General features: G+C 40.0%; 1 protein-coding gene across 4 annotated transcripts in view; it reads right to left on the reverse strand.

Annotated features, from left to right (window-relative positions):
- Window positions 1-11227, reverse strand: part of hif1al (hypoxia inducible factor 1 subunit alpha, like) — a 34258-nt gene extending 23031 nt beyond the window's left edge. For all 4 annotated transcript variants that reach the window (XM_033631348.2, XM_033631345.2, XM_033631347.2 and 1 more), the window contains exon 1: window positions 11069-11227. In XM_033631348.2, coding sequence (XP_033487239.1) covers window positions 11069-11103 — 35 coding nt within the window. In that variant the 5' untranslated portion in view covers window positions 11104-11227. The remainder of the gene's footprint in view (window positions 1-11068) is intronic.
- Window positions 11228-11233: the final 6 nt, after the last annotated feature.

An 11233-nucleotide genomic window follows, 5' to 3' on the forward strand; every position in this document is an offset into this window, starting at 1 on the left:
ATTGCGGCAATTAATTCAAAAAAGCTCCTCCCAGTTCACCAGGGAAGTTTTAAAGCTCAACTATGCTGTGTAAAAATGTAAAAGTTAAAGTCGCCACGTCCCGCGGCAACACAACCATTCTATATCAACACTTGAGACAGCACAGAGAAAAGTAGGAAGCATGCATGCAAGAGAAAGCCAAGCCGTGTAACGTTACAGACAAGGAGACAACTGAAAGACACCAGAGCCTCATAAAACAACATCCAAGCACAGTTACGCATACATCTGTAAGTGTCACAGGGAAATCACGGACTTAAAAATTGAGCAAAATTTTGCTCACGTTCGGCCCACTTGACATGCTGCTGTGTTGTGCTATGGCCTATTCACATGCTGGAATTTGTCATTTACATGACAACGCCTGAACGCAACACAGGCTCACTCTGCTGTGTATACAGTGCCGTGCTGCGCTGCGCTGCTGTGTGAGAAAGGTGGTGCATGTGCAGAATGCCAAGTCCGACTCCATTCGATTGAAAATCAAAGTGGATACATGCAGCAATAGTTGATTTTCAATTGAATTATCTAGGTGTGTTAGTTGAGCTACGGATAGTCCAATTTCAGTCGGACTAAGTTGTTTACATGCATTTAAAAGTCCGGTTTCAGTCGGACTAAGCCAATAATCCTTTTTTCTCAAGCTGCATGTAAATGTACTGACTGAGTGATGTTGAGATTGAACAGTATTAGGGCATAACTTTCTCTCTACTGGATTTTAGAGACAGGATCAGTTGCTTAGACAACACTAATTTACCCACAAATACACTTATCACACACTACAATAAATATGAAAATGTGTTTTACTAAAACAAAAACCTTAACTATTGCTCTTTAAAGTCTCATTTAAAGTCTGACATCTTTAACCACAGTCCTAAAATCTTGAAACCTCTAATGTCCATCTCTGATGATTTTAAAAGGGGATGACACATAAAAAATCAATATGACCAGAGTGTTCAGCTCCATAGACATCCCTGGGTGGTTTTTAGTCAACATGGGAACAGAGCTGACAGCAAAAATAGGCACACATGTCCAAAACTGACAAGAAGAGAATGCTGTTTATTTCAGTGACTGGGAGAACATTCAGATCCTCCCTCCCTCACTCGCTGTCTTTTCTTCCCTCTCTCTTTATCCATCCCACGGTCCGCCCTGCACTGGTCTGGCCTGGATCAAACAACATGTGCTGACAAGACGGAATTAGGGTTTCATTTCTCTCTCTCTCATTCACGCACACACAGGCACACAGTGTTTTTACAGTGGGTGGATATGCAATCACATCAAATTAGACACAGAAACCAAACAACATGAATGTTACACTCCTCTTGAAACAACCTCAACGTAACTAACTTAGGTCCAGTGTGTAGGAGAAGGATCAGTCTTACACAGCCAGACCTATCTCCACAGAACTGCGTCAGCACTAGATGGTGGTGGTGCAGTTTGTTTATAGCCATTTATAACGTTAGCCTTTTACTTCTGGCGATTGCATTTACACTTCAAAAATCATAAAAGTGGTGTCCATTTGTGAAGATTATCTTGCTGAACAACACGTGTAGGTATCATAAACATTTGTTTGCCACAGAGCTTATTTTCTGCAATAATACTCAATGAAAAAAAATCCCATTGGCTTTTGTTGAGGGAACCATGGTGACATACTTCCGCACCAACAATCAATTGCTTAATAAGGAAAATAATTGGCAGATTAAAGGGATCGTTGAGATACTTTGAAGTGAGGTTCTTTGGGGTACTTCTCCATAGACAGCATATTACAATCAGTAGATGTCAGATACACCCCCAGTTTGGAGAAGCAGGTGTATTTTAGCCCCCTAATAAAATCATCAGTTTAAGTGTACATTATGTTGAGAGTAGGGCTGCACGATATATCGTTTGAACATTGCCATCGCGATTTGTGCATGTACGATAGTCGCATCGCAGGACATGCAGTGTTTTCTCTTTTTTTAGAACATGTAAACTTTTGTTTTGCTTCAGAAACGCAGCTCTGAAGAAAGCTCTTTACTCCGCTCCGCTCACCTCTCTCTCTCTGAGCACTCAGCAGCCCCTCCTCCTCTCATGCACACGCTGCAGTCACACATTGAAAATGAAAGACATGCAAGACGGAGAAACGGTAAAGGAGGATTTATGCCTGGTACACCCTACACGACTTTTCTGCCCGTTCTGAGAGTCACTATGTCACATTACACGGTTGTGGAGTCATAAAATCGTGCCGTGACTTGGCCAACAGACATGACACACTACACGATACTCACCAATTATCCCAGGTTGTCTTTCACAACGTGTGTGATGTCATCGGGTTATTCTTGTCCTATTTTTATTACTTGTACTATTATTTCAGTCACTGTGTCTGTTCACGTGTCAGCCGAAATGTTGTTGTAGTCACCTAAAAAGCGTCAGCAGATGGCAGGAACTACATTTGAAGTACCATACGCAAACATACAAGTCACTGAATCCTCCACAAGTTCCTACAAATGTTTCACAATAAAAGCCTATTTAGAAAATGGAGGGATTCTCTCAGTCGAGGTTATAAGAGGCTTTTAATCTGAAACAAATTCAGGAAGTGTTGAGTTTGAAATGATGGCGCGATGCATTAACTTTATCAAGGCAAGGGGAGCGGATAAAAAGTAAAAAATATAAAGACACAGAGGGATTAATAAATAATGGTCCTTTTATAATGTAGTCTGTTTCAAATGAAGCTGGTAGCCTCTGCAGTTGTGGTGAGTAAAAGCCCCGCCACTATTTTTTAATTTTCTTAGTTTAAGTCATCTGGTGAATATTCTTGTATTCTTTAACATTGCAATACATGTCGCAAATTAAATTGCAATGTCAGTTTTTTACAATATCATGCAGCCCTACTTGCGAGTATTTTCACCTCTTTACCTTTCCATCAGACAGCCCTAACTGTTCCTATGGAGAAATAGATAACAGCTTCAGTTATCCATCTATATGCTCTCATCAAAGCCGCCAGATTCCATTCACAAAAATTGTCATTTTAGCTCACTGAACACAGGAGCTGCTGTTCTACCACTGCTTTGATCACTTATTTTGTTTGTGTTATTGTGTGACTTTGTGACACCTGGTCCTGTATTTCAGCAATCATAAATTACTGATTTTCTCAATGGAGCCTGGCTTTGAAGAGACCGCCATTACGGCTTCATTTTCCCATTGGAAATCACTGTCTGACAGCAAGGAAATATCCTAAATATAGCGTACACTTGAACTGATATTACATTTTTTTGGTTGGACTTGCTTAGCTTTCATGTCAGCCTCCAGTCGGCTTCTCCAAACTTGGGACGTGCCAGTTGACTTACTGTCTATGGAGTGGTACGCCATAAAACCCCACTTCAAAAAATCTGAACTATCTCTTTAATGGATGAAAAAAATAATTGTTGCAGCCCTAATGGAGCATTTGTGTTACTATCTTATAAAGTACAAGCACACAAATGTTCAAAAATATTTGGCCAAAAATATATAATTTAAATCTGGACAATTGATTGAAGTGATTAAAACAGCAGTAAAGGATTTAAAAGTCACAGGTTCTTCTTTTCAAACTACACAACACACCCACAACACACCACTACTACAACTGCTAATATTACTACAACTGCTACTATTCCTGGTAGTACTACTACTACTGCTCTACTGCTGCTAATAATAATCCATCCTGCACAAACAATCTCACACTCTCTGTAAGACGAGTGTGCCAGCTAGGAGGAGCTTTAGAGAACAGAGAGTACTTCTTCAGTGAGCAGAGCTGCACGTTGGCGACCATTTTGAGTGTGTTTGTTTGTGTCTGGGAGACACATTAAGGACTTATCGTGCTCTGCATCACAAACCAAAGTCCGTGCGTGTGCATGCGAATACAAAAGGTGGTTACTGAATGTAAGAAGTTGTTCATTTGAAGAGACAGTCCTGCTTTTCACTATGTAAAAGGGGAAACACACACACACACACACACACACACACACAGAGTCATAGAAATCAGGCGAAGACACATCTTCTGTTTCTTTAAGACACGCACACACTGTCCTCTGATTAGAAGGTATGTGTAAACTGCAAGGTAAACAATAACCAGTAGATCGGCCTTGTTGAAAGATCACACATTGTTCTAAAATGTCCTCAGCCACAGGGGAGGGACTGATAGAGAGGTATTTAGTGTGTCAACAGGTGCGCACACCCACACACACCAGACACCTCATATCCCTGCTGACATGTAAATGAAACTGTGAATGACACATTAAATGGATACTTCAAGGCTGTAGTCCGACACGCAAGCTCAGCAATCCACTACTGTGGACGGGTCAGCAACAACACAAATTTTAGCCACCTAAAAAAAAAACCTCCCACCTGAAAACATCAGTATCAATTTAAGTGTACTCTATATTTAGTAGGGCTGTAGTCAACCAAAGAAAATTTTGGTTGACTAAAGTTGCACATAATCTTCAACTACTCGATTAGCCGTGGGAAAAAAAATAATCTGCACATTATTTTTACTTCTGCAGTGGCGTGCCTGTCACTCTGCAGTTACGCCTCCAAAACACTAGTCGGCAGTGGAGGATACACATTAAATATGGCTTAATAGAGACAATTTCAAACACAAGTACGCAAATTGGCTTCACTATAAATCACAGAACTGACAAACAAACACTTGTCTTTATCTGGACATATTTCCCCCACCAATACAACATGCTAACGTTATTAGCACAAGTCTATGGCATTTTACATTGTATAAATTAGCCTAGCGTCTAGCGATCTTTTCATCTTCTCATGTAAAACCAGGGACAACAGCAACATTTAACAAAGGTAACGGTACATAATTTGGCTCCATTACAACTCACAACATTCACCGACAAAACAACTGTCTTATACTAAACATGTTTTCCAAGCAAATACAACATGCTAACGTTATTAGCGCCAGCCTATGGCATTTTACATGGTATACATTAGCCTAGCGACAAGCAGAGATTTCCTCTGCTCATATGAAGCCAGGATAAATCCCGAAGTATAAATCCCTGAAGGATAAATCACACCCAAGACTTAAAATGATACTTTAGTGGAGGCTTTACTGTCTTCACAATTTATTGTTTCTTATCTGTGAAATACAAGTAAATACAAGCTTCCTTTCCCCTGAGGGAAATGGTTTCAGCTTACAGAAACAGACAGGAGGTCTGCGTCACCGCAACGCTGAGCGTGAGGGTGGGCGAGTTCAACTTTCTGTCAACAACAGGGGTATTTTCAAAACACCCCCATTTCCACAGGTAACTTAGCCTGCCCCCCCGCTGCAGGAAGTAAAGGATTAATCCTGGAAAGCTGTTGATGTAGCACTTTTCTTCTCATGAACGTAACACGGCGATTATTCGACTAATGAGAATTTTGTCGGACGAGAGCATAGCGACCAAATAATCGACTAGTCGACCACTGCTGTACCTTGCTGTCAGACAGTGATTTCCAGCAGGAAAATGAAGCAGGTATATCGCTCTCTTCAAAGCCAGACTCCATAGAGAAATACAATAATATGACGTTGCTGAACACAGGACCTGTTGATTTATAGCTGCCTCAGTCAGTTGTTTTGTTGTGTTATTGTGTGTTAGTTTGGAATCACCAAAGTCACACAATAACACAAACAAACTTACTGACTGAAGCAGCAGTAGACCAGCAGCTCTTGTATTCAATGTGGTAAATTACTGTTTTTGCTAATGAAGTCTGGTGGCTTTGACAAGAGCATAATGGGGAACTGATGCTGTTAACTGCCTTCCCATCAAAAAGGGCTGTCTGACAGAGATGTAAGGCTGTGAAAATACTCTCAATATAGCGTACACATAAACTGATATTGATTTTTTTTTTAGGTGGGATTGCTTTTAGGTGGCTTCAATACATTTTGTTGCTGACCCCTGCACAGCAGTATATTCCTGAGCTTCTGTGTTGGACTCCAGCCTGCTTCTCCAAACTGGTAGTGTGCCAACTGGCATCTACTGTATGTAGTACACTGACTATGAGGAAGTCCTTTATACAACTCAGCATCAAAACATCTGAAATATCCCTTTAAGCCTGGCCTGGTTAGAATTGGAACAAACTGTTCAGCAAAACAAACAGTGTCGAAACACAGGGAGCCGTGTTTTTGTAAACACAAAAGGGGAGTGACGACACTGAGTCCACTAACACTTTCAGATATGCACGTACACATAAGTAGACACACAACATCACATGGTTCCACTGACACTGGCTTTTGGACAGCAATGTTGGCAATAACACACTATGGACTGCCTTATCCAGCCCACAACTCCACAAAATAGGACCAGCTAAGACAACAATGTAACAGGAATACAAAAACCCTTTCAATATTTTTTTCTACACTGAATGCCTTGAAGGCCCAGAGGGTTCCACTGCAGTATTTAAAGTCAAAGTAAGTCAAAGTCAACAGAGAGCAGCTAACTCTCACTCTGCTTTTATGCCAAAAGACTTTTTTTTCAAGTGCATCAGGATTCCTTTTTAAATGACATGCCAGTTAGGAAGAAGTATTCAAACACAAAGTCACAAGAGGCCAGTCAACACGTTGACATGCACTCACTCCAGCTATCCAAATGTGTCTGTGGCTGCTGAACATCATAAAAATATGTGACATGAAATAAGAGTCAATCTACGAAGCTATCTGTGATTAAATACACAAATGAGCAGACTGTGGCAGGGACAGCACACGACACTGTTCAGATATTACACCTATTTAAAGCAATACGGCATATTGGAAGAATATACCTGAAATAGCTATGTGTATCATGTGTAATTCAAATATGTTTTCCAGTGGTGGAAGAAGTGCTCAGATTTTGTACTGCAGTGAAAATAGCAATATTGCAGTATAAAAATACTGTCACAAGCAAAAGTTCTGCATTCAAATGTTGACTCAACTGAAAGTATGTAAGTATTGGCATCAAAATATACTTAAAGTAGCCTACAAAAAGTAAAAGTACTTATTATGAAAAATGGCCCATTTTATAATCATATGTATTACATTAAGGATTGTAATTATTGATGTATTAATGTGTTCATAACTTACATGTTGGAGCTGGTAAAGGTGGATCTGATTTTAACTACTTTCTCTACTTCATCTTTTGGGTAACCTGTGAGCCCCTCTGCCCCCAGAGATCAATAAAGATATATAGCCTCAAGCCGCGATTCTGGGTTCAAGCCAGCATGACTAGTTAAAAGTTGAAAGGTGTAAAGGATCAATGCCTTTGATAGTTTACAACATCTGAATTAGAGATAACAGATTTTATGTAAGGATAGACCGATACATCGGCCGGCCGATATATCGGGCCAATATTTGAGATTTTTACTTGTATCGGCATCGGCCGATATGCTCGTGGGTTAGCAGATTTATTTTTCCCTGGCACTTTTTTTCATTTGAAAGTATGTGGTTAAGTTGAACAAAGCTGTTGAATCCTACTGTGTACAGTAGTTGTTGTTTTATTTATGCTTCAGCTTAAATATTTGTTTATTTTATAAAGACATTACTGGAAGACTTAAGAGCACTGAACTCTTTTTTTATTTGAATGTATAATAATAATAATAATAATAATAATATTCTACCTGTTTTACCTCAACTTTCCATCTTGTTTTAGTATTTTTTACTGTTCAATAAATGTTTCTTATTTTAAACTTGAGACCTGTAATATTTGTTATCATTGTGTCATTTTTTTTATGTAAATTGAGGGAGCAAGAGCAGTATCGACCCCAAATATCAACTCAAGAAAATCGGCAGTCCATAATCGGTCATCGGCTAAGGGTGATGGAAAAAAATCGGTATCGGCATCGGCCCTAAAAAATCCATATCGGTCTATCCCTAATTTTATGACGATCAGACAGACGCTAATCCAGTTATGCAAGAATGTCTGTCTAGCTATGCTATGCTGTGCAACACTGTCACTCACTATAGGTTGACTGGACATGCTTCAGTTGCTTTAGTTTAAAAAAAAAACCAAATAAACAAACAAACAAACAAACACTGAATTTGGTTTTGTTTGGACAAGCTGTCACTGATTTATGAACAAATGTTTCACTAGGCAGTGCACCTGTTTGGAATTGGTGGTACCCCCTATTGAGCGATTTAGGAATAATTTTACACACACAGGGTTCAACATTGCTATGACACACATCCTGTGAGTTTGGTAATGATTTGACAAAATAATCTGATTTATAGTCTAATCTGTGTTATGCCACAGTCATTTTTTACATTTGTGGTGCCCCATAGTTGATTTGAATGAGGCTTTGAGGGTATTTCTTAGGTACTTATGGACATATCCTGCTAGCTTTGTGAGGACTGGCCCAAGTGTTGGAGTTACAGCTATTTAGGTGATGAGCTATGTCATTTTTTGAAGTGCATCGGTCAGTATTTTTTAAAAAAGCCCCCCAATTTATTATTATAACATTTTGATAACTTCTGGTTCAGTAATGACCGGACATAAGGTTTAGGAGGAGATTTTTTTATATTTTTTTATCAAAATTACGATGTGAATATCAAAATATTTTTCTACACGTGGTTCTACATTAGTTTTTAACGTAGCCTGCGAGGTTTGTAATGGCTGGACAAACAATTTGTGATTTATACTTTGATTTGTGTGACGCCCTTTTTTTCCCTCATTTTGTGACGCCCCCTAGAGGTCAATTTGAATGAAAGTTATTAGAAATACTTTCGTGGACATTTCCTGTAAGTTTTGTGATAATTAGTTATGGAATGAATGGTTCTCTCTTCTTTTTGTAGCCACATTGAGCTGGACCTGTGTGTTGAATTACATGTTAGTCAACTTAAGAGACTGTAACCTATGACCTTCCCTAAATTATTTCTTTTGGGGCACTGGCCCACAGCCTATTTGTTCAGCAGGATTTGTGCACAGCTCCCAACGATTGGTGAACATTTTATTTGTTGATGATTTGCTGAATTGTATAATGTACAGGGTTCAACGCTAAAGTTTTGTTTCACTTGCCCGGTCAGGCAAGTTGGTCAGAGATCTACTTGCCCGAAGTCAGTTTTTACTTGCCCTATAAAAATTGTTTAATTTAAGCGGCTATCAAATAACAAAGACTGCAGTTATTTTCATGTTATATAATCTTTATTCACACTGTATTTATTAATTAAAACAACATATGTCATGTATTGTAGCTTAATTCCTACACAAAAAGGGCTTAAAGTGAAAAATTTGTCAATCGTTTTCCGTCTATAATTTTGCGCCCTACTTGAGCCATGCCCACCTCTATTTATTTTTCACCCTTCTCTCCAGTTCTGCTGTATTAACACTGGGTTTAATATATCTTGCTTCCATCTCTCTGCCCTGCTCTACTCTACTTCAACGCTACTTAGCGCTCTCTCTACTCTACCAGTAGACTACCACATCCACCTGTTGCACAAAACGCACACAGCAGTGTTTCCCCTAGGATGGAGTTGTAGCAGCGGAGGTGAAGCACACGCATGAAAAATAATTTTCACATGCGTGAAACTTTTTTGTATGCTTGCAAAGCACAGCCTGCTGGGATGTTTCTGTGTATCCACTGGCACCAGAAGGGCTCTTTAGGACTAAGTACATACAGTACATGTGTGCACAGTAATGAGCAGGTGAAATGTCTGTCTAGCTTACATATGAGGTGTCTCAAGATTTAGAAACATACAATTTTATTGAATATAATAAAAGTAAAAAGTCACTTGACATGCTGCTGTTTTGTGCTATGACCTATTTAAGTAACACCTGAACGCAACACAAGCTCTGCATGAGTGCTGTGCTGCGCTGCTGTGTGAGCAGCGTGTTTGTCTGTGCGTAACAGCAGTCTGTTGATGGTTATTTACACAGTGTCCATAACAATAACTTTGTCAGCTGACAAACTGCACCGGGCTCGGGGTCAGGTTTGGTCAGGAAAATGCGGCCCGAGCCGCTCTAGCGTGCTCAACTGTGTGTGTGGCGGAACTCCGCCGTGCGCGATACAGAGAGCAGAGGAGAATTGTTAACACGTGACCATGTAGAGACAGAAATGACACGATGACATAACACCATAAATAGTATATTGTTATGTTATTATATGAAGCGTCCGTCGCGCAAAATAATATCAATGGGGGCTGTGGGCAGGACATTGTTACACAGCTGTGCCTGTGACTTCAGGCAGAGAGACTGCTGCATCAGAGCAGAAGGAGCACGTTTTAAAATACATTTATTTTATCAATTTGTTATTAACTTTTACTATTTTTAGCAACTTGCCCGATCGGGCAAGTGAGTTGTTAGTTTACATGCCCGACCGTGAGTTTTACTTGCCCCGGGCAATCGGGCAATCCTTATTATTGAGCCCTGTAATGTACCATCTTATGGGAATTTTCCAAAACATTTCTAAAGATAAAAAAGCAATGGTAATTATGATAACAAATTCACACAAAAACAATAAGGCTTCAACCCTTCCGGCTTGAACACCTTGTTAATGCAGCAGAGTGAAGAGTACATTATGTTCCTCTGGGATGTGACGAAGTACAACGTAGCACAACATGTAGCCTACAGTACAATGTGCCTCAAACTTGCTCTTGAATATAATCATTTAGGAAATGTACTTAGCTATATTAAACCACATACGATTTCACACTCAAAAACTGCAGACTAGCCAACTGGGCATGGTTAGAAACGGCTCCCTTGGTAACTTACCATCCACAACTTCTCACAGTGGAAACGGAGAAACTACGCAGTGACCTGAAGTGAACCGTACCGTGCTGCCTGAGGTGACACGGGGCTTTTAGTGCAGAGGTCAAACACTGGACGACACATGAGCATCCAACACGTGTGAAAGCGACATTCATCAAACATTTCAGATACTGACTGTAAGTAAAATGCTGTCAGCACTGACCAGCTTCGAGACAAACCAACATCGTATTGTCCAGCTCTGGGTGTATCTAACGTTAATGGCGCCATGGTTCTCGGGAAGTTGGGGTAAACACGCCACACTGCACAGGAGACATGTCGGACGAAAAACACACGTAATGCATATTTTAATAACTCAGTCTTACCGTCTCACTGCGACGGCTTCCTCTTTCTCTTCCATGTTTGAAGTTAACGCTGAGCTGCGCACTGCTGTTTATTGTTTGTTTCGCTCTCTACCGACTGGCAAGAAAAACACTGTTGATAGCAAGCCTTCAATTGTGTCAAGTAGTAGACACTTGTAAGGAGGAAAA

The sequence above is a fragment of the Epinephelus lanceolatus genome, chromosome 4 (assembly GCF_041903045.1).
Source record: "Epinephelus lanceolatus isolate andai-2023 chromosome 4, ASM4190304v1, whole genome shotgun sequence".
Classification (NCBI taxonomy): domain Eukaryota; kingdom Metazoa; phylum Chordata; class Actinopteri; order Perciformes; family Serranidae; genus Epinephelus; species Epinephelus lanceolatus.